The following is a 24,625-nucleotide window of genomic DNA, read 5'->3' on the forward strand; positions in this document are numbered from 1 at the left end:
CTAAAGAACAGCCAAATGCCACATAGGGACCCATAGTATCTAGAATTTTGAAAGACGGCTTATATTACCAAGGGCAAAATTTTTAGAATGCATTCTGTGAAGACTCTCCTTCCCTGTTTCCAATTCTAAGCTTTTAATAATGTATTTTCTTCCTTGACATTCTGCTCCTCCACCACAGTCAAAAATCAGTTAATAGATCTACTAATACATTTTAATGTCTCCATCTCACGCGCTGTTGTGACTTTTGCTTTTTTAGATTTTCTCCTGCATGCTGTACTGGATAGAGCAACCTGTTGTTTTAAGATTGTTCATAAATAGATAATCTCTTAAAAAAAAAACAGAAAAAACCCCACCCAGAACATTTTCATTTCATTCACTTTTGCTGATGGTCAGTACATTTCAAACTTTCAGTTAAACATCAAAAATCCTTCAGTTTTTCATTACATTTACTCACAAGCCACTAAAATATTTTATATTTTGGGTTTTTATGCAATAAAATGGGAAGTTCACTTTTTTGAGAAAGTGAACTACAGGATGCAGGATTTTATTATCAAAATTTATGCAAGGAAGGGCTGGGGCAATAGGCAGAGAATACTAAGTTCCAAATTTGAGTTTCCCTTTTAAATGTCTCCTTGACAAGCTCCGTAGTATTTTTTAACATTACTTACAGAACTTGAGATACTGCCTAGCTTAAAGGACTTGGAAAGTTTTGCAATATGTTTTTCAACTTTTTCAACACTGAACTAGCTGCCATTTTATTGAATTATCAATAAATTATTGAACAAACAATATTTTACAATTTATAATATTTCCTAAATAACAAATATAATGTTCAATAAATAAATTATTGAATAAATAATGAAGCAACAGTAACTAATGAATAAACAACACATTATTAATTAACAATTAATTATTGAATCAACAATATCCATAAGCTGTAATGCATCTTTGCCTAGAGTCTTCCCAGACTCCAGAGGAGAAAAAATGGCTACAGCTTCAGACATTATGCGTGTTTCTCTTCATCAACAGGTTTTCAGTGACCAAAAGTATAGTACTGCTTTATATAACAAGCACAAGACAAAGATCTTGCATCAGGAAAACTGCTATCTATTTTTTGTAGGTATAATGTATTAAGTAAAGCTAATAACCATTTTGTAAGTGGAGGAACAGAGAAACACTGAGGGCAAGTGATATAACAGGTAATTCAGAGAGAATGAGGAATAAAACTCAAACCTCTACAATGTTTTGTATTATAATTCAGAGGGTCCCTAAACAATCTTGGTATTTACTGGCATACAATTGCACGAATCTCTATCTTGAAGAATTTATACCTGAAATACAGCAAGATTACTATCAACTGGACTTTTATACCCTTCTTTACCTAGAGAATACAAAATTAGCCACAAAGTCTTTATCAACATTCATTATTATTACTGTACCAAAACTGACCAATTTTTGCACGTTCTGTTGTCCACACCTTACTGTGAGTTAGATTCCTAATTTTTTCCAGTTCAGCAATTTAATATTACATGAGGTACAAGTCTTTAAGAATTAATTACATTTCTTGTTCTCACAATGTTATTATGCACAAGGACACTATTTGAATAACTTGAAAGCATTTCACAGTCCTTGCATGAGTACAGGACTGGTAAAGTAAAAAAAAAAAACAAAACAACAAAAAACAAAATCTAAAAAACCCCCAAACAAACAAAAACCTGCGTGAGAGCCTGTGACAGCATCCTCTCTGATTTTAAGAAATGCTTCCTGCCTAGAGGCAGCTGTATATTGATGGGTGTAACAGTGCTCTGGCTCCCAAGACAAACTACAAATCTCTATCCATGTGTTAAAAAGTAATGATTTATTTGACTTTAGATAGGGAAAAAAATTCAGGCTAGCTGGAATGAATATATGTGAAGCAACATTCTGATGTACTAACCTCTATTTTTTAAGAATTAAAGAACTTTTATAAAAATAGAACTAGTGGACTATTTAGCACTGAATACACTTCTTAAACTGCATATAACTGCTTCTACGCAAAGCTGTTAATGAAAAGTATATTGCTGTTAATTAGCATTTATGTCCTGGTAGTGTTAGAAACAAGACCAAACATACACATAGTTAATTGATAGTTTATAAACGGAATATGGAGAAGAGATAAAGATAGTACCCAGACCTCATCCTTATGCAGCCATGACATTGGACTTTCTCACAAAGTTTTTCCCCATGACAGTGTAAGAAACAGGCAATGCAGGAGTGGAGTGCCGATGCTGAAATTTCAACTTCACTCAAGACCATGGCAAAACTCAAGGATTTCCGTCTAAAAGATGCTAACAGAGGAAAAAAAAAGCCTTCCTCCTCATTACAAGTGTGGAAAGAGGGGTACTCTGGCTGGTTTTTCTGAAGCTGAAAGCACCTATTTGTATAAGGATAGGAGATACCTGTACCTCAGTGATGAAAAAAATTTAGGGAAAAATAAAGCTGGTGAAAAAGTTTCAAAGAGCACCTTTTTCAGTAAAAAAAGCACGATATTTAAAAAAAAATTAAAATTTAAAAGTCATCATTTATTAGCATAAAACTTTTCTCTATATTATTAATTTCTAACCTAAAGGAAATAATAGAGTATAAAGCTCTCTAGTAAGTTATCTCCTGGCAAAGTGACAACATGTTTGTTAGCAACAAACTGATGATGACGACAACAACTGTGTATGGTAGTAGGTTCCTTTGAGCCCAGCAAAGATAATGAAGTGCCCCTTCAGTTCAGAGGAATGAAGAACTGTGCTGAAGTTGAGCCTAGCTATACTGCACGCAAAGAAGTTCATAAATGAAGAATGAAAGAAGGTGAATTAAGGAGACGTTTCAGTCTGTGGCTCCAGAGGTCGACCCAGATGATCCTGCCAAAAGGGGGCAGCTTGCTTCCTTCTACCCCTCTCTCCCTTATTCCTGTGGTCATGTGAAGTATTCCCTTCTTTACTTCAGCGACATCAGTTGAGGCACCCCTCTGCAATCACTAACACGGTAGAAAATTATCTGTATGTTTCTGCTGGCTTAGTTTCTTTCGCTTACTTTAGAACCTCTGTCTCAGGAAGTTCTGACAATCACTGGAGCTGTAATAAAAACAGCATCATGAGCTTTTTCCTGGGAGCTTTGGGAAAATGAGAGGAAGAAGCCAGTCCTCTTCTTTTCAGTAGCAGTGAACTGCTAGGTCAGCTCTCCACATCTCTCCATCATACCCTCTAAATCAGTAGTACTGACTTTCTAGTCTGCAGGCTTGCTCTCAGGCACAATGACCTTAAGTGATGTCCCAAAATAGGCAAAACTGGCATGGCTCAATTGGAAAGAGAAACCTATTAAAAAACCCCACAGGTGCTGAGTCAGTAACGAATCAAAAGATGCAAATGCAAAGCACTGATGCTGGCAGACTTTCAAATGAGACAAAACCCAGATACCTCCTGATCAGTTGTCATCACCACTTACTCCCTGAGTTCCCTCACAGTAGAAGTGCTGTTAACACCAGCATCCTGATGATTTTCCAGTTTCTGGAAATTTTCAGCCTGTGCTCTGAGAGTTCTATGGCAGTATAAGTGGGAGAATACTTTCTTTTACTTATCTTTTAAACGATGGACCTGTAGTGTTGCTGTGATCCTAAAAAAGGGCATCTACTTTTCTTCTGAACACCAGGGAATTAATGCACATTTCATTGTACCTCTCATGTGCGCACCAATAAACAGAAAAAGCACACACATATATCCAATGGTATAACAGAAAGTTTTACTCAACATGGGTTTTAATTGGCCTATGTACTTTGAAGTGGTGACTATACATTCTGCTACGATGACTGCTACAGATCACCACAAATGAATGTCAGTGAATTTTTTTACAGTACCATCTGGTCATGTGTTCTTCTGCATGTCAGATTCTGTATTGAAAATTATTTTATAAATGCATTACAGAGTTTTTAAAAGCTTTTAATTGGTACCAGTTTTCCTAGGGGGTACTTTCTCCCTATTACAGAGCTGAGCTCTTTACTATTATGAGACTATGTCTATGTCTCTGGGGAAAATTATAATTAGATGCTCCTGGTGGTTGGTTCTCTTGTAATAATCTGATGTTTGTAGTCCAATATTAACTCTCTGGCCCACAGACTTGGATATTTTGCAGGGTTATGCTTCTGCAATCTCATTAAGGTTTGTACCAATTTGATCAAGTTTCAAATCTTTGGAAAATCAGCACTTCATCATTCTGAACAATACGTTGTAGATTTCAAAGGTAAATGATCACTAAATTTTTGTCCTCACTGAACATGCTCTCAGCACTGATCAAAGTGGGCTGGTGCTTCAAAGAACAAGTAAGGATACCATAGTACAAGGCTACAACAATCAGACATTCTTTAATAGCAGTTAGGCCCATTGGCTTCAAAGTGAAGCCAATAGCAAGGTCCACCAGCTTGAAAGTGAAGGTAAAGACAACTGTTTCTCCAGCAGCCTAATCATGTCTCCCCTCTTATCGTTCACTGGTAGAGGAAGAAGCCATCTAATTTGGAGGCATGGCTAAAAGCAAACCAAGAGTCCAAGGAAGAACAAGATGCGTAGAACAAGAGTCTGCTGGGAGTAGAGCTTTAAGAGTAGAAGAGAAACTATAACAGACCTGGGAAAGGTGAATTCAGTGATAAGAAACAATAAGAGGGCTGTGAACTACATTATCAGGTGAGGAGGAACACCGAGAACAGAAATGGCTGGAAAAATAGAAGAACCTGGACTAGGACTTGCTGAAGAAGGTGGAGATTAGAAACAGAAGTTATTGGAGTGGTAGAGAACGAAGACACAAGAAGCTGACGAACAGGAGAACAAAGCCTTAGGACAACAGAATGAACAGTGAATGGAGACTGATGGGAAAGATGGGTCAGATAAAGATCTGGGACAGGGATCCTGGGACTAGTTGGCCAAGTAAATTTGGGGACATCAGGGACAATAACAGAACTTAGACTGGTAGGGAAGAGAAGATTAGGACTAAACCCATTACAAGACAGTCCCCTTCACCACTGCAATCTGCAGGTGCTACTGCACACAAGTTGCAAATAATCACCCTTGGCAAACAAAATATTTAAGATAGGTTAGGTCATGACAGGATCAACAAAGAGCTAAACTCCCTTAGGGAAGCACTGATTCATACTGGGGATGCTGTTAAGCAAAATCCTTCCTACATTCTAGTCATGCAAAAGCAAAAGGTGCAGAAGCTTGTCTGTCACAGTGCTCTCAGTTAATATTTGGAAAGGTTTGAGGAAAGAAATGCTACCTTGGTCTTGATTCCTTCTCACTCCACATTATGGAGATAGATCCCAGAATTGGTATTGGAATACCATGAGGAATCCATTTCAGAGCTCCTCTTAGTACAAGGATCATTTCACTCTGTCTATATCTTCTATTTGGTCAACAGCTGGGAAAACTCTGATACCTTTTAGACCAGCCAACCCACAGCTATAGGTAATCTGATCTGTGAGGTGTTACATGGGGGTGGTCTGCTTAGTAACACTGGCATAGCTCCCTCACCCACAGTAAGCAGTTCCTGGTATCTTTTTGCAGAAAAGAAAAGAAAAAAAAAAAAGAAAAAGAAAAAGAAAACCTCCGCAGAAGTCAACTTCACCTTGAAAATGTACTTACAGCTATTCCTTTATTTTAACTTGTACATTTTTGTTTAGGATTTTAGCATTTAAGCTACAGAGTCTTATGGCATGTAAGTATATACATGTTTATGACTTATGAATCATGACATTTAATTTTCTTCATCAACATTAGTAGGTGTTTGTTTATAATAATGGGCCAGAGCTTATCTCACTCTTGACAAATTTCATATTACAGAATGATTGCTGAGCTTGGGAAGGTGTGTTCATTTGCATTTAATTCTCTTTTGAAACAGTGAAATTCTGCCACCCTCTGGACAACAACTAAACTAAGGCATATTTACAATCGGCCTTGAAATTAAAAAAATCCCACTGCTGCTGATAAACATTCATTGCTTTTTAAGCACATTTCAAAATTAATTACTAGACTGAATGAAAAATAGCAGTTACTATTAAACTACAGACAAAACAATTACTTTAAGTACTGAATAACCTTCTTACTAATAGTATCTAATCAAACAGCAAACGTTAGTGTTGTGTTCTTAACCTTTTCTAGCAGTCAATTCATTATTCACAGTTGTATTTTTAAAGATCTGCTACCAAAATACAATATATTTTTTCATCATGACAAAATGTATTTCCACAAACTAGAACATTTTGGAATTATTAGCATCTCTGTGACTGCGCCAAAAGCAAATACATACAGAAGAGAGTTCAGTGGGAGAAAGAAGGCTAAGGGAAGGTTGCATAATGGCTGATCAAATCAGCTTTAAAGAGTATCAGCGGGAAAATGTGTCTCTTGCGTTCACATGGCATGCTGCACTTATTGCTAATAATATTGCTAGTAACTGTCTGTGCATTTGAAGTTTCAAACTGTGCTTCCAGGACTAGTGTGGGCAAGGAGGGCTGCAGCATATATGTTGTACAGTACCTTGTTTTGGCTACAGAGCCGAGCTGCTGTTGTTCTTGGATGAGTTCAGCCAGCTGTTTTTGCAGAGACATATCTTTACCATGTACTTGTTTAATAAATGGATGCTCCAAAAGGTGAGTGACTGAAGGACGCTTTTCAAAATCCTTGATAAGACACCTGTGACAGAGGAATAGTGGTCTCAGGTAACAATGTTCTTTCATTATAGCATGATTAGAGTTCGCTTACTGTGTGGCTGTTACTGTACAGTAGTTTCTTCTTCCACAAATTTGAGTTCCACAGTATCCAACAAGACGCTTGCTCTACATTGGAATAAATCTAGCATAAAATAATTAACTAAGTGAATTCACCCTACAACTACATTAGTATAAAGGCTATGAATTTGAGTTTATTTAATCTCGCTTTTTAACTATAAGTAGCTTACTAGGAAAAAATGGCATTGTATCTTGTAAGTGCTGTATAGTTAATATAAATCAAGCATAACCTAAGATGAATAGACAATACTTAATTCACTTTAATTTTCTACCTATTCTCCAATGAGAGTTTTGACTAAGGACTGCAGGATATAGCCTAATAAAACCCACAAGTGAAACTTGTGATACACTAGTCAGGACAATTTGATATAGAGCTCTGTTTTGTTTTCAAAATGAATGTTTCAGGTAGATCTTCTACATTGCAATGATAAGTCTAAGCATAAGAATCATAGAAAATTCTGCCAACCTGCATAATTTAGACTGGAAGAGAAATGAATGAATCAGAATTAAATGCTAGCCAGGGTACCAATGTTTTGTCTGCAATAGGAACAGGTGATCTAGTAAAGAGTACAGAGATACATCCTATTAAATTAGCATAAAATAAAGTATCATGCTAACTTATATAATCGAGATTTAAAATTCAGGAAGCCATGTTTAAAGTTGAATTCTTTTCTCTACAATAAAGCTGAAATAATACAGTCCAAACAGAAGAATGATCTAACGGGATTAGACTGCTTTAACGTACCCTCTAATTCTTTATATTAAAGTATTCTGTTTATCTTGCTCAAACAATAATATTGACATTATTTGAGAATGTGAAAAAGAAATGTTGGAATTCAGTACATACCTCCCTTTTAGCACATATCATTTCAGTGAATTATAGCCCAAGATGAGTTTATTTGATGAGATGCATTCATATTACATACTACGCAATTACATCTCAGATTTGCTGATATTAAGTGATACACCTAAAGTATTGCTTAACAGGGCCAAACATCACAAATAAAGATTATCTCTTTAGCCAAAAGTTCAATGAAACTTTAATACCTTTTAGAATAATTTATATTCTAGCAGTATCAATAACAATTTGCAAAACTTAAACTGCATTAAAAAAAAAAATCATACACATTAATTGATTTCAAATACTACCAAACAGATTAGCAAATGATTAAAGTTTAGCCTCACCTCAAATACTTTACTGAAGCCTAAAGTCTGGTCTTAAAATGATCCTGAAATATCTTTCAACGTAACTTTAATACTTTAGGTTCCTGAAAACCATTTTCCCAACCTCTTCTTGGTACATCTAGTCCAGAAAAGACAGTCTGTAAAATGTGCTACCAGTATTGTAACTATTTTGGTGAGTGTTGCTCTAGGCTAGAACCGTAGCCTCCTGAGAAAAAGACTAAAGTAACAGAACCTGCTTTATCTCCATCCCTCTTAGTGCAAGGCTATAAATACCAGTCCTTTCCTCCCATGAAGAGATCCATCATTAGACTTCAACAGGTTCTGACACCCCCTCCACACACACACACACTTTTCCTTTTGTGATCTGTGGCTTTTAAAAGTCAATACACCCACACAGACAATACGGTCCGTGCCAGTCCTGGTTAAATTTATATGTTTCCTGAGAAAAAGGAAAAAAGCATTTGAAAAGAAAGATAACACTAATCAGGAAGGCAGAGGAAAAAAAAAACCACAAAACAACAAAAAACTATGCAGCATACAAAATCACAGATTGATGGCAAGTATTTGGAGATTTCAGTATGAAAAGCTCATGCACTCATGTGATTTTTACCAGACTAACAATCATTACAAATTTATAGTATTCATGCTATATTGTTTATATATAAATTTTCTTGTTAAATTTGACTACATCAGGAATTTTTCAGTAATGTAAAAATACAAGTGCACCTATGTCACAGAATCATAGAATAGTTCAGGTTGGAATGGACCTTTAAAGGTCATCTAGTCCAATCTCCCCTGCAATGAACAGGGACATCTTCAACAAGACCAGGTTGCTCAGAGCCCCGTCCAAACTGACTTTGAATGTTTCCAGGAATGGGGCATCTACCACCTCTCTGAGCAACCTGTTCCAGTGTTTCACCACCCTCATTACAAAAATGTCTTCCTTATATCTAGTCTGAATCTACCCTCTTTTAGTTTAACACCATTACCCCTTGTCCTGTCACAACAGGCCCTAATGTGGAGGCAGTTACTTTTCAGATAATAACAGCATTGGATTTTAAATGGATTCTCTTCAAGAATTCACAGTTCCAGACACAATATCTTGTGCGTACTAAAAGTGTGAAGAACATACAAATCTTTTACCTGTTGGTATGCAGTTATTAACACAAATTCTACTCTGAGCTCTGGAACAATTTACCTCCAAAGACACTCTATGGACAAGATTCGGAAGTTGCAAGAGAGATTTTTCTATATAGATGGCCCCTAGGTGAAACACTGAAATGTCCAGGATGCTGCATTCATTAAGGAAGCCCAACAAGAAGAGACGTAAGGAAAGCATTTTACGGAAAGAAAGTTCTTAGCTTCTCTATTATGTGCCTGAAACGCTAGCTGATCGCATCTGGCAGGCGTTTTAATGAGCACAGGTAAGTTCTGTCAGGGAGGCAGTCCTGAAGACTACCTTAAGATTACCTTTGTTTCTGTTGCATACTCCTGCCAGTCCCCCACTGCCTACTCACTCTGCATGCATCCTACTCTTCTGCTTTGCAACTACCAAAGTTTATATATTGTTTCATCTGTATGCAGCCTTCGTTCTCTGGTAGTAGGATATTTTTGCAATCTGCGGTCACTTAGGATTTCACTAGAAACACAAGTAAAACTTCTTGAATTCTTAAGATGACCAAGCTAATGACACAAGACATACACATAATTCTGTGATCAAAGACGCTGTTCCAAGCTCAGACGGAGCACACCTACTATTGTGCCAAGTCTGTGCCTACCCCGGAAGAACCCAGCCCTTTCAGATGGTTAGTGAGATGCCACAACAAAGCAGAGAGCTGGTAACTAACAGCTGTGCAAGAGTGAGGGACAGCTGCTTAAATTCACATCTGTAACTTCTTGTCTCAGTACTTCTACTCCAGTTCAGGGAAGAGACTGACAGGAGAATGTACATTTCCACTGAAGTTGGTTTAATCCATCAAGTTAAATGGCAAGTTCCTAGCACATTAGGAACACAGCAGCAGAAAGACCAGGCAGGCCATAGGAAAATGAAGCCTGTATGGCACATACACTCTCCTTTTGCTCTGAAACAGAGCAGAAGTGTTGACACAGTCAATTCTCAAAATTACTCATTATGTTTCAAGAGCCAGTAACTGGCTTGCAGCTTAGTCCCAGCAGATACTGTGGGCTCAGTGCGTACCCAGATATTCAGTGCCAATTTGGTGTATCACCAGGCCTGCTGAGATGGGGTGCGGGACAGAGAGCTGGCATGTGACACTGAAAAGATAGTCCTTAAATTTCTCCTCTTCGTGTGTGTTCCTTTGTCCTAATTCCTCTCTACGTAGACCAGACCTATTAATATTCTGAGGTATATTTACATGCTCTGCTTCTACACACTCTCATTTCAACTGTGTTGCTCTTAGTGCCACACTGAATGCATGCTGCTGTTGTTCTTAGTCAATGTTACCTGTAAGATAAGTGGTGGCCCAAGAATTGTTATGTGCTAGTGAAAAATGATGCATCAGACTACCAGTGTCACTGCAGGTGTTCAGTAAGGAATCATCTCCTACACTGGAAGCAGTATTGACACTATACTGCTCTTCAGAAAATAAATATTTAATATAAAATATCAGGTGCATGAAGGTGAGCATTATCACAGTGTTTTCTACTGATCTGCACCCTGAAATAGAACTATAATGTGTGAAAAAGTTAATCATATGGGTTCCTGAGTCCAAAGTTGCCACTACATTCAGTCAGGAGATGCATTCCATGTAAAGGCCAGGAAAAAAGAAATCAATATTAACACGGGTTCCTGAGTCCAAAGTTGCCAGGAAAAAAGAAATCAATATTAACATTTGAAAGAGGAAGAGTACAGTAAGAAAACAGCTTTTATAATGTCACTTATCAGAAAATATTCAATGCAGCCAACAGAAATCAGTGTATGCATTGTGCAAGTAAAAAACAATATTAAGAAGTCATATCACCAAACGATTTGCTTCTGAGGAAAGGAGAAAACTAAAATATCTTCAGGTGCTCATCTGAGCATTTGTTTAAGACCAATTTGGACAGTTAGCTTAGGCTCTGTCAAACATCAACCATGCTACAATTACATATAAAACCAACAACTGTGCTGCACCTGCAAATTAAGACAATTTGTTTGGCCGTAGAAATTATAAGAAAAAAACCCCAGTGGTGAGACTGCCTTGCATTGAGCAAATTGAGTAGCAAATCTACTACAAGATGGGTTTTCATATCAGGTATGCTGAAAATATGATTGTATTAGGTGTGCTATTTTTTTGATCTAAAATAATGTGAGAAATAAGTAGAGATTGAAAAGGAAACAAACATTGTACATCTTTACGTTGATGAAAGTCAATCCATTACCTAATTTGAAATTCTAGTATCTTCCATCATGCTTTCTTAGCTGAAAATTAATTCTCAGAATTCATTAGCGTCACAACATTAAACATAGGTTGCAGCCATTTGCTGCAATCTCACAGCCAGGCTCCTAAGCACCATTTCCATTCTGCCACAATTACAGGCAAAGATGAAGCATTTATTAGCAGGGGATAAGAGCAGACTCCCATACACACAGGCCCATCTGAGACAGCCTCTGAAAATTCACTGGCTGCTTGCACTTGGATGATAACATTGTTGGAACCGCTACCTCTCAACAATGTAAACTGCCACTTTGCAAGTAGCAAATCAGATGACTGAAAAGGGGAGCTATTTATCAGCATTCACGAGCTAATATTTACTAATGAATAAATGGAAAGAAATAGATTTCATAAGAACTGCAATGGAGGTCTAAGTCCCCTGTGTGTTCAGAAATAGAAAACAATTACTAACGTCATTCATTATTGCAGCTAAACCTAAGGAGAGCAGCAGCAGTTATTTCTTTCAGAAATTCTCTTTCGTCAGATCTATTATGATCTATTTGGCCTCAAGTACTTTCTTTAAAAATAAAGAAACTAAGCAGGTCCAACCCTTATAGCTTAGTTATATTCTGATGTATTTTGTACAGTATTTTGTTTTCTTCAATTATTGCATTTTGTGAATGCTACATTTTCTGATGATTTCTCATCTGCTGGCAGTGGATTGCTGGAAGTCATTTTGTCTCATAAACCAAATATTCAACCAGACATCTAGTCACTGTTTATCATCTACACACACAGAAGATGCATAGGTTATTATTTGGAAGAAATGATGACTGTGTATCAGACTCTGTATTAGAGCTGGGGAATCCACACCACAGCCTCTGGGTGAGAGAAATATAAAGATTCCAATCAGGTCAACAGTAGTTAGATAAAGTCCTCATCGTCACTCCTCTGGACCCTATGTCTCTGCTGCTCCCTGGCCCACCAGGGTGCTCTCCCCATCATCTGCTCCTTGCACAGCTCTACACCACTCTCTCCTGCCCTCCAAATACTTCACTACTTGCACAAGTACCTGCTGCCTAGTAGTGAGGAATCTTTCCAGGACTCTCCTATTAGGACAGAAGAGCTTTCCAGGGCCTTGAACAGGACTTAAGGCCATTCTGAGATGCTGACATCCTCTTCTCCCAATCCCAGAAAAAACAGTTACCAGGCTGCCCCCAAAGGTAGGGACTGCTCAGCTGGGGATCTAGAACGGAGATTTCCAAGGATGAGGAAAAAGAGTAAGGTCATATTCTCTTGATCCTCTCCCTAAGCAGTGAGAAGGAGGTCTCTAAGTTCTGACACTTTTATTTTTTCTTCCCCATCCTTACCCAGCTACTTCCATCAGAAGGTTGTTTCACAGTGGAAGTTTAATGAAATCAAGAGCATGACCCCAACTGGGTTGACCCCCCTGCTTAGAGAAATGGAAGGACAGACACTGACAAGGAACATCATCTAGGCCAGGTACATTAGGTCAGAAACTTTCCAGTCAAGGAAAGAAAAATAACAATCTCAGAGATTGTTTTTAACTGGTTAAAATGCTCTGTTCCTATCCATGACTCTGACTGTTCTTCCTACCTCTGTACCACACGTAGCTGTGGCAGACACTGGTCAGTCACAGGCAGCAGAGAAATGGAAAAGAGAAGACATTTAATTAATTACATTTGTAATAATGACGCAGAGATGTGCATGCTTCCCTGAAGCCTCCCTGCTTCCTATTTCCAGGCCTGCCCATCCCCCACTGCTGCATGTCACTCATTTGCAAAAATAAACTAAAAAACTGTGACAGCTTTGCCAACAGCATTTCTGCTTTCAGTCCTAATTCAACAGGACACACCGGATACAAGTAACCTTATCTTCAGAACTATATATAGTTGTCCCTTTGGAAAAAGGAAACACTGAGCACTAAGGGGATGTATATAGGTTAAACAGGCCTCCTGTCTTGAACTAGTATCCCATGATAAATTACAAGGATTTTACTGTTCCTTCTGCTACAATCAGATATCAAGATGAAAGACTGAATTTATGGCAAAGTAGTCAATCATCACGTGCGTAATATAAATTCTGCTGGTCAGAACACATTTATATCTTTATTGATCTGCCTTTTGGTAGCAAATGCCATAAATTACTAATCTTCCTTAACAATGAGAGAAATCCTCTAATACTGAAATGTCACCAGCACCTGTTTCCTTAATAAATCTTGCAGTTTAATTTTTAGCATCAAGCACCATATAGTGTAATTTAGAGCACATATCTGAAACTTAACAAAGGTTCACTCACACTGAAAGCATAACATTAGATGTAGTAAACAGCTTCACCTCTTCTAAAACTTCAAAAATTACAGCAGGTTTCCAAGCCTCCTTTGGGCTGAGTAGACACAACAATTTATTCTGGCTCATATACATGGTTTAGAGAACAAACAGAACGGGTCAGACTTTGCTCATATTGAAACCCTTAGAATGTAACAGAGACAAGAGAAATTCAGTCAGAACAATTCTAGGGAGCGTCTCAAAAACAACTAATTCATTTATTTATTGTATGATGAAACTGGGGTGTTTCTAGCCTTGTACCAGGAATGGGTCCGCTCTGTTTCTTTGGCCTGTCCTTGAAGACCCAGGAACACCAAGAGCCTTCAGAACCTTTTACAACTGAAGCTTTTTATTAGAAACAGTAGGTTTTGCATTTGTAGCAAACATTCTCCCTTAGGTATCCATCCCCCTTTGATGCTACAGCATGCAGCTGATTTGAGGCAGCTGGAGCATAGAGAAGGTAGGAGATAAGGAAAGCATGATCAGATACTGACAGTTTGTTTCTTTTCCATCTTTTGTCATAGCTGGAAAGGCAGCTAAGGACAGAGATATTTTTCACTCCTTTGGTGTTTAGTGCATTCTTTCCTATCTTCCAGTAAATCAGGACAGCCACTAAAAAGGCAATTGTAGATCCACTATGCCATAATCACAGAGCAGCTGGGAAAAGTTTCTCACTTACACCATTAAGCTGACTGCTTGATGCCCTCTGCTATGAAACCCCAAATCCAGCCACGCCATGACATCTTCATTCAAAGTAATTCACAAACATCTGGGCAGATGAGACCGGGTTATTTCTACTAGTTGGGAGTCCACAGGCAATAACAACATTCTTCCCATTACTGTGTGCCAGACCTGACCTGTACCTCACAGCCTGCAGGACAGCAGGCACATCTGTACTGGACTGCTTCATTCCCAGCTCTACTGTTGATTATTGAGTGACCTTGAGCAAGATGCCCTTTGTCTCGGTTTCTTCAGTTGTAAAAGCAGGAATTGAACTCTTGTCTCTATTCTACAAGTACAGATGACTTTAAAGTCTACTGTCAGGAATAAGGCATTACGACTCTACTGTGGCTTCATCAGCCCAATGCAAAGGTACTATTACCAGGCAGAAATGCTGGATATTTGTTTCGTACTTTTTTCAACTTTAATTTTTACCGCTTCCCTATTTCTGTACTTCTGCCTTTCATACCATCAAAAATGCATTCCAAACAAACCTGGATCATCTGGAACACATCCTTTCTTTGAGAACGAGAATAATTTGACTGGAAGGATTAAGTCCACCCCTGGAAACAACCTACTACAGGACCAGCACAGACATATTTTACTTCTCTTCACTCCTGCCATCTTCCTTCCTTCCTACTCTCCATCTTAGTGTTTCTGTCTATCATTTCTGTCTTACTGTCCTCAGTCTTCTGCCATGCTCAGTCTTAATTTTTACTAAATATTGTAAGTGAAAACCATGTAGTAACAGGTGGTAACATCCTGCCTTTAAATTTCCTTTCAAGTGAAGCAGAGAGATGGCAAACATTAGCTATTACAAAAGGCTTTCCTTCCAATAAATGGTAATAATGTTAGAGCTTCAGAAGCATCTAAGCTTCGAATTAACCTTTTAAAGCATCCCGGTGAAAGAGCAATAGGCAGAGACTACTTGAGAAAACGAAATACCGGCACTTAATGAAAATAGGAGTTTGAAGAAGGGAGTAAAGAAACTTTGTCTCATCATACAGTTACTTTACATGCTCTCTCTGATACTATAATCTTCTATATTATCTTCTATCTTCAGCATACTATTCCCAGAATTGTGAATGCTTCCCAAATAGACTTGTCACTCCACCGTGGATACAAATCTTTCTCACTACTACTACAGTTAGTGTTTGTAATAGAGAATAGCAAGCCAATAAACCCACAAACCATGGGAACCAAGGGAAGAATGAATGCTTATCACTAGTGGTAAGGAACTCAACAGTATATTTTACTGAGTGAAAGACCTTGATACTATGACATTTGTAAAATCCAGCATGATTCTTTACACGGTCAGGACTTCAAACCTACATAGGAGTTTCTCACCTCTACCCAAAATTGCAGTTTTTTACTGCAACTGCTCATTAGAAAGCTGAAGATAATTGTATCCAATATACTTGCCCATTCAGCTATACAAAAATGTCTCATGAAATACTCAAAAGTGGTGGAGATCTTTTGTCAGGTACTACAATTCAGTATTTCAAGTTCATCTGTGAACAGATTCTCAGAGTCTACATCAATGAATAAAAGGCAAAAACTTACAGATTTAGTGGTAACCTTACACATCACAACTTGTATCTTTCTAAGATTTGCAAACCTCTTTGACTTCTTAGACACTGTGAAATTAATGAGTTATGTCAAATGCATATCATGTTCTCAGTGACAGAAACAGTAAAATGTTTTTTATGTAATATGAACAGAATGTCACTAAACAATTGCTTAGATTGTGAAAAAATTTGATATGCATTCAGAGAAGTTAAATCTAAATGGAGCACATAAAACCTATATAATCTAGATGATATATTAATTGTATAACTGAATGTAGACTCATCAATATGGAACTCAGCTTGTGAGGCTGTGTTTAAATTGAGTAAAAAAAAAATAAGTTTATCAAGACTAAAAATTACATTTGTATTGTATTTGCAATGTCATTGCTAAAATAAAAGTTACATTCTGATGATAAATGTGACCGTAAACTCTGTAACTTCACATTTTGACTTTAGTACTTCCTGAATTTCTTAATTCTTTAATTCCCTCCAGCTCAAGAACGACTAATTAATTCAAAGAACCATAATAGCTAATCATTGGTTAAATAAATTTAAAAGGAGAATGTCTGTCCCTGGAGATACCATTGCTCATTTTAATTAAAATTACCATTTTGTGATGTAATGTAAATAAAGGTTATTGTCTCCTTCTGCTCCAAAAACATATTAACACTTCTATTTACCCCTAGAGATCAGTCAAGGTTTAAACTGCCAAGAAAATTATTTGCAGCATGAGAGATAACTGTAGTGAATGGGCTTTCTTTATTCATTTTAACATATAGCCTGTATTATTTTATGAATTAGCTCTGCAGCACTGTATGTCTAAAATGGTGGTGGAAACAAATTGGTACCTTAAGAGAGCAATGTCATCTATGCTGTAGCTATCAAAAAAAAAAAGCTTCACGCACATTCATGGGCAATGAATATGGTGAACTCTTCAAAACTGATATTTCATCTCAACATAGAAATAAACATAGGTAAAAGTATATTGTTTTTAGGAGCCAATACTGCAACAACTGATGTGTTTACGTAGCCTTATAGGAATCGTAAGCCTTATTAATATGCAGCTAAAAATATAAACAAACAATTAACTCTTTTTCACACTGAGCGGAGCAGCCAAGTTATTCATGGACAATTGCAGTAGTACAGATAGAGAGGCATATACAGAATTTTACCAGACTTTTAAAAGTATATATGTGCTTCATGGATCTCCGTAGCTATCAAATACAAAATCAGGGCTGCTGCCAGGCTTGGCTGAAATTGTGTCTTGTCTGTGTTTTTTAAAACAAAATACCTAACTCAGATTAGCTAATTTATTGTAAAAATCCTTATGAGGACAACACAATAGTCTTCATCTGAAGTCAAGGTCAACAATGATGGGAATAGAAACATAAATTCCCCAAGCTAAGAATTATCTTGACCCTCTCTCCATTCAGATTTTGTAAATAATGCATCTGACTTTAAAATGCTTCTGCAAAATCGTACCTCTTGAGGCAGCAGGACCATAGTTAAAAATACAGACTTCATTTCTGAAAAATATGTGATTACCATTTCAACAGTTCAAAGACTCACCTACAAAAGTACATTGAAACTTCCAGCTCAGGCATGTTGTAAATCACTATAATACGCGAGAGAATTCTTATAACAAAAAAGCCTCTTGAGACAGTGGCATTTCAAAGGATGAGAATGGGAGGTGTGAAAAAAGCTACAATTATCAGGTTTGGCAATCTTGGCATAAAAAAAATTATTGTGTAAACAGAACTGAAGTCAAAAGTATGCTTAGCCAAAGCTGCATGCTTGGTTTTTGTCAGTATGCTGGTCTGGTCCACAACTTGAACCAGATAAGCTTGTTATGCAAATGATGTTAGCCATCAGGAAGGAGGTAGATAATGAAATTATTCGAAAGCTAACCACTCATCACAAGGGTGACAGAAACATCAGGCAAGGTCCTAACATATGGATAGAAGGCAGTATGGAATTTATACAATCACTGCTTTTAATTTATCATAACTAAGCTGTCACAAGGTGAGCATCAACAAATGCATAACTAACGCATATAAATGAACCATTTATCAGTAATGGCTAAAAGGTTTGCCGTTATGTGATCCAATGTTTCATTATTTGGTTTTTTTCTAGAAAATACGCTAATGTAAATCCAAGCCTCCATAAAAATATCTTGTAACCTCTGCATTGTAACAACTTAATAACACATGCCCAAGAATGAAGCAAAGTCACAGAGAATTCCATTTCAGTGTTATCTTAAAGGTACTTATAAAACCAGCATATTTATGGCAATTGTTAAGAGACAGCATATAAGCACGCTTTCTTTCTTCATTGTGTGTATTACTGTAAAAATTAAAAGCAAGATTTGAGAACCTGCAGATATTGCTGGTGAGAGGAAGTAATTAACCAAAGTAATTAAAAATCAATGTGATTAAAAATATACAATTTAAAGATATCAAAAACCCCAAAGGACGAGATTAAAAACAAGTATAGCCATTGAGTACTTATGACTGATTTCTTTTATGAACAGTGCATGCTGAACTAAAGGACTGAACAAACGTTAAGAAATGTTATACTTAGTTTTTTGCATTGTTCTCAAGCTCAGCGGTGACTTCTAAAAAGGAAGTACCAAGAAAGAAAAACCTGTATAACAATGCTGAAGGTTAACGCACAATGTTTCTGAGAAAGCAATGTCATCTTCTTTACCAGGTGCACTGACTCTCTAAAGCACAAGTGGAATATAATCCACCAGTGCTAGGGTCCCCCAGAATATAGGCCACTGTCCATAAATACTGTAAAAACAATGTTTCTCTATAATACAATGGAATTCATCTACCACCCAGTGACTTTTGCAATTAAACACCGATTTGGGCATAGATTACAATGCACACTGCTGTGTAAACAAGGACATGCATTATGAAGAAACAGAACTTGGATCAATCTGCTCTAGAGGAAGGTACTTCTACTGCCTACACTGGAAAAGATTCTGAGTTACACTGCAGTCATGAGAGTAATGGTCTTCCTCTGTAGGCCAACCATATCACACCTTCCTGCCTGATTAAAGATCAGCACAGTAAATAAGAATATTTTGACTGGATTATTAATAAATTTTGCATTACTCTTCCTATTTTTAACTTCTCCTGAAATGGGAAGACACTACTACACAACTGGCTGAAAAAGGTGTCAGGTAGGGTTATTGTACTCCTTCACAAGTAACTAGATACATTAAGGAACGCAACAGATTCAAAAATGCAGATGTGCATATTTTCAAAACTATCTTGAAAAGTCACTACTGAGGAGTGGCGTTCAAAATATTTGGCTAGTTGAACACTGTAAACTTCCAAAGGGTTTGATAACATTATTCCCCATGTTACACAGCTTGGGCTGTAACAGGTCACAATGAAATCCTGAAGAACCCTAAAAATCTCTCATAAAAGTTGCTGTAAGATTTTTGAACATAATGATAGCAACTCCTAAATTGTGATTTCTTAGTTTCACTGTAAAAATAAAAAAGTAAAGCCAAAGCATATTATAGTTCAATGACAGCCGCATCCAGAAGGTTGGTACCTAGACTCTTGGTACAACAGGTGCTCAATTACATATATTGGGTATACAACCAACTCAATATTAGTACTGTGGAAAAAGGCAACTATTTTCTTCCTTGTCTTTCAAGTTCTCATATGAAATTGACCAGCAGTTATTGTCACAAACCCTTTTTTCTCCTTGACTGCAAAACCATCAAGAAAATCAGGTATATTTATAAACCTGTCCCAGGTCCATCAAAGTCGAGAAGCAAATCAACTAAGGAGTTCAGAGAAGCTATGAAACAAATTATATGAGAAGATCAAACTGTGATGTACAGCTTTCAAAAAGTGAAGCATGGTCAAGAGTGTATGAAAAGAAAACTGAAGTTAAAAACCTGCAAAAGCAACAACTCCATAAAACAAATTCTGTTTTCAGATTGATACACGTAGGCCTTGCTGAATAAGCTGTTTTTAAAAGAAAGTAAAACTCACTGTGAAATGAAATGGTTGAATCCTCTGCACCATTTTTCAGGATGTAGCAAAGTAGGAGGAGGATTTCTGAAAAAAAAGATACAAAGTTTGGGGGTTTAAAATGTAAATGTTTACTGGAATTATCTCATAGATAGTCAACAAAGATGATACTGGTTCCTCCAGCAAGAAAATTATCAAGAAAGTAATGCTCAAATTGTCTATATGTTCCCTTCACGTGCCTGTTTGGTTTTTCATGCTGCTGCTCGTTCACTGACAGTTCTCCTCTTTTCATGTCCTTTTCCTTTTATGTAAATACCTTTGAAGTCAATACCTTAGTCAGTATAGCTCACAGTGCGCTTCCCAACATTTCCCCTGACTCAGGAAGGATCAACTGGAACTGGAATATTAACCTAGCCATCACACCGCTTCAGCTCTTTACCCCAGATCGCTGACTCTGACCAAGACTTTTTAAGTATGGATATCTTCATCATAAAGACTACCAAACTGTCAACAATCTGTAGGATTTTCTGTCTGGATTTCAATCTGTATTCAGTTTGGATGACACTGTAAACTCTAAAACTATTAAAAATACACATTATTTTTAAAATTACATTTAGCAGACGGTATTTTTACATTACTTAGTAAGATGGCCTTCCATAAGAATAATCTTTTAAACCCTGATGGGTTCCATGTTAGTTTTATATAATTTCCTTTCTGATTGTTACTGTTACAGTTAAATTACATAAACAAACAGAGCAAGGCCTATAGCTCATATTAAGCAGACCAATTTTTAAGCAGCTCAAATTTAAGTGGACCAATCTATAGCAGGAAGTGTTAACGAATCACATATTATATTATACTATATTATCTTCCAGCAGTTTCTTCTGCAACTCAGGACTTGGTAAGTACTGAAGTCTATTTAACTTTTTAAGATTAAACTTGTGTTTTACAAAACCTTAATGATTTGTCTTTTGCTGCAGTTGAGGGCTCAATGGAAAGGGTCACATATTACTGAACTGGCAAAAAAAAATAATATCACAATAAGACTTATTCTACAACAGAAACACTCACTAATATTCTGGATTGTATCATGAATCACCTTGTTTATACCAGGGCCACATTCCACAGCATGACACTGCTTGGAAACATCTCACAAAACAAAAAGGCAAATAATGTAAATTAGTGCTGATCTGCTTAGTAGTCTTGATTTTTTCATGCATATTCATTCAAAGAGTAGTTCCATGTAACAATTACCTTCAAAAAATTGAAACAAAATGGTTTTAAACAAAATTTACAATGTGGCTTTGTAATATACGGACCATGTAATACCATGGAACAAAATGTTCATCATTCAAAACAAATGCTGTCATCTAATTTCACTGCAGGCTGTCATGTTTTCTGACATGAATATGTTATTACTTGTCTCTTTTGGTACAGAAGTCTCAGGGAACACAATTTTTTTCATGAAGTGAAGAAATCCAGAATGTTTGAGTTGTGCATCCCTTAACAAATTTTCAGTGACAATAACATTTCAGGTACCAGCCTCATATGTTCACAGAATCTGATTTTTTACAAGCATAAAAAACCATAGAAAAGTATTTCTAGAAATAGTCCCAGAAAATAAACCTGTATCAAATAAAGGTAAACTTTAAAAAACTCTTTCTCTATAATGACAACGGTTATCAGTCCACATGCATGAACTCTGCAAACAGCTTTAAGGGACAGCCAGCTGGGGTTAGTATATGTTTATAGTCTTTATTTCTCAGGAAAGGTACTCCATATGATAATTTGGATTCTGATAAGACCAGCTTTTATTGTACTGTGAAGTACAATTTCTTTTTAGAATAATAGCAGCACTGTGTACTGAATATTTGCTGTGAAATTTTGAATTTCACTGCAAAGTAATTTGCTTTTTCAAAAGCTCAGTTACTATTCATGAAATACATAGTTTTGTCCTTTCTGTTCACACTGTTCTTTAACGTGTTTCCATGGTGGTAACAACGGTGCTTACAAAAAGCATATGGCTTGGAGGGTCTATTAATAACCTCGCAAGGAACTTTCTGAAAAAAGACACAGAGATGCTTACATTACTTGCAGATGTTATGATGGAAACAGGTAGAAAAACAGACTAGCAGAGCAGATGTCATTCAGGAAATACATGTAGTCATTTGCGGGTTAATGATTAATGGAGAAAGTCATGTTTTTAACCACACAGAACATGTTTTGTCCAACAAATTACTCAGCTACTAAGCTGTCACAGATAGCCACTCTCTCAGAGGTGGCTGAGCATGCCACATACCAAATCAACACAACCAAGGAATCTGTAACTCTATAGATGTTTTCTTGAGCTTGACGTTTTTGTATTTGTTCACAGAAGATACTGTTATTCTTAGCGCCTTTGTAGTAAAAACATAGAACTACTAGTCCTCTGTACTTCAGTCACTAAATTGATGTTTGAGGTACCAATCTACAAAATTGAGCTGATAAACATGAATGGAACCTTAATTCATCAGCATCTGTAAAGTACATTGGATCCCCTTGATGAAAGACATTACTTAAATACAAAGTAGAAAATCGGCTCACCCTTTTCTGGCATGATAAGCCATAAAGGATTTCCAGAAAGGGGCATAAGAGGGTCAGCTTCCTACCTTGGCTTTACCTAAAACACTACAAACTGTTTCATGGTTGACAGCAGGAAACACCACTGCTTCCATGGCACCTCCAGAGGAGGATTTCTGCAGTAAGGACTCAAACTCAAGTTCTAGGATAACACAAAAAGCCAGATACGCAAGGGTAGCTCACTTTAAGCCTTTTTGCGAGCAGAATTTCGCAGTTTGAAATTAATAGTCCATTAACGTATCTGCAATTCATTTCCTGCAATTCATATAACATTAAAGAGAAAAATGAAAACAACTCACATACGTTATCAGATGCTAAACCACAGAGAAGCAACGCTTGCCTCACCACGTCAGCTCAAAGACCAAACTAGGGCCATTTGTGATTCCAGACTATATTAAATCCAACACATGGAGTTCTATGGCTTGTGTATACTTGCATCAGCCAACATCACTGCATTTCACCAACATCTGGCTGTTTCCACAGTCCTCAGAACACATTCATAGAAAAACCAAAAAGCTACCTCTTGTTAGCTTGCTGACATAACTTACTTTACTCTTTTCGTATAAAATTAGAATGCTCTGCATGCAACCCTTCAATCGTCCTTGCCACATACGTAAGAAGCTGAAGGAAAATATTGTCTTATTTTCTTCTATAAGTGATGGAAATTATGAGAAGCAGATATGAATAACTATTGCAACAGCGTGTATAATTGGGCTTGTCTTTTGAAAACGTCCTCTTGATGCAAGATGAGGTATCAACCATTTATTTCCCAACTTTGTGCCTTTTTTCCTCTAGTTCTTTCTATAATTCATAATTAGTCACAGAACTACATGCTCTATTTCCTTAGGCAGATGCATTGCTCTTGTGAGGAGTTTTTCTACCCTTCTATTCAGTGCTTTCCATGGCCATATTGATGCTGTTTTTCACTGGGAGTTTTGCTTCAGTGAGGACTGCAGGATTGAGCCTGTGCAAGACACCCCATACAGAAGCACAATGTTCCTTAGCACATGAAGACATTAGCAAGCTTATCAAGCAAGAACTGCTGCTGAATTCTGAATGACACACAGTTATGTGCTGGAAATATTTTAATCTGTCGAGCTTTATGTGTTCCCTGTCATTCAGCCTGCCTCCAAAGTCACAGCTGGTAAAACAAAATTGGTCATTTTACCACAATAAGGCCAATGATGCAGCTCAGCGAGCACCACTCGTCATTACATTAAGCTGTGAGCCTAATTACAGATCACAGATAATACATATTTGTTGGCAATGAGAAAACAAGTATTTTAATCTTAAAATAACTCTATAACAAATTTTTAAAAACTGAAAACACATCTACTATTTTTTAAATTATTTCAGTAAACATACCCATATATTTTATAAACAGAAATCAAGACGGGGCCTCCACTGACCAAATTGCATCATCAGCCTACCACATTGTTTCTGATGAGAAACTAGCAGATGAACATCCAACACCTGTCACCATGATCGGGCTCTGGCAATCACAGACCCGTACACACATGTGAATTATTTTTCTAGCAGACTGAAGAGACAATACTTCTGTTGACAGTTGCCTAGGTTTATACATAGACAGTTTTTACATGAAATTAAACCATTCGTACATATTTCAAAAAAACTACATGAAACAGCCATAGAAAAAGCAGAAAGTCAACCACGCATAATAATGAGATTTCCCTTCAGGTTACATAAAACAAATGCTTTCTATTAAAACACGTGAATAATTGACATTAATTAATACCTGATAAATACTCATAACAAGCTTAAAGTTCTGCTGCTCCAAAGCATCCCCACCTTGGGTAATCCTCCAAAAATAACCAGGCAATTCTCAACAGGGATCAGAGAATTTCATAATGCACCCAGTTTGTGGCCCATTCGAATCAGTAAGTAGTTTCCACTGATCTGAATGAAAAATTCAGATTCTTAACACTCTCCCATTCATCTGTCTCCTACTAAAGGCTACTCAAGTTTGAGTGACTTCCACCAACATATTGCACAAAAG

The 24,625-nt window shown here is 37.0% G+C and overlaps 1 protein-coding gene across 1 annotated transcript in view; it reads right to left on the reverse strand.

Annotated features, from left to right (window-relative positions):
- The window catches only part of MYO3B (myosin IIIB), a 181,285-nt gene that overhangs the window by 113,218 nt on the left and 43,442 nt on the right, over positions 1-24,625 (reverse strand). The window contains 2 exon segments of the mRNA XM_009894642.1: positions 6,549-6,704; positions 20,011-20,076. Coding sequence (XP_009892944.1) covers positions 6,549-6,704; positions 20,011-20,076 — 222 coding nt within the window.

This window comes from Charadrius vociferus, unplaced genomic scaffold, assembly GCF_000708025.1.
Source record: "Charadrius vociferus isolate BGI_N301 unplaced genomic scaffold, ASM70802v2 scaffold161, whole genome shotgun sequence".
NCBI classification, from domain to species: domain Eukaryota; kingdom Metazoa; phylum Chordata; class Aves; order Charadriiformes; family Charadriidae; genus Charadrius; species Charadrius vociferus.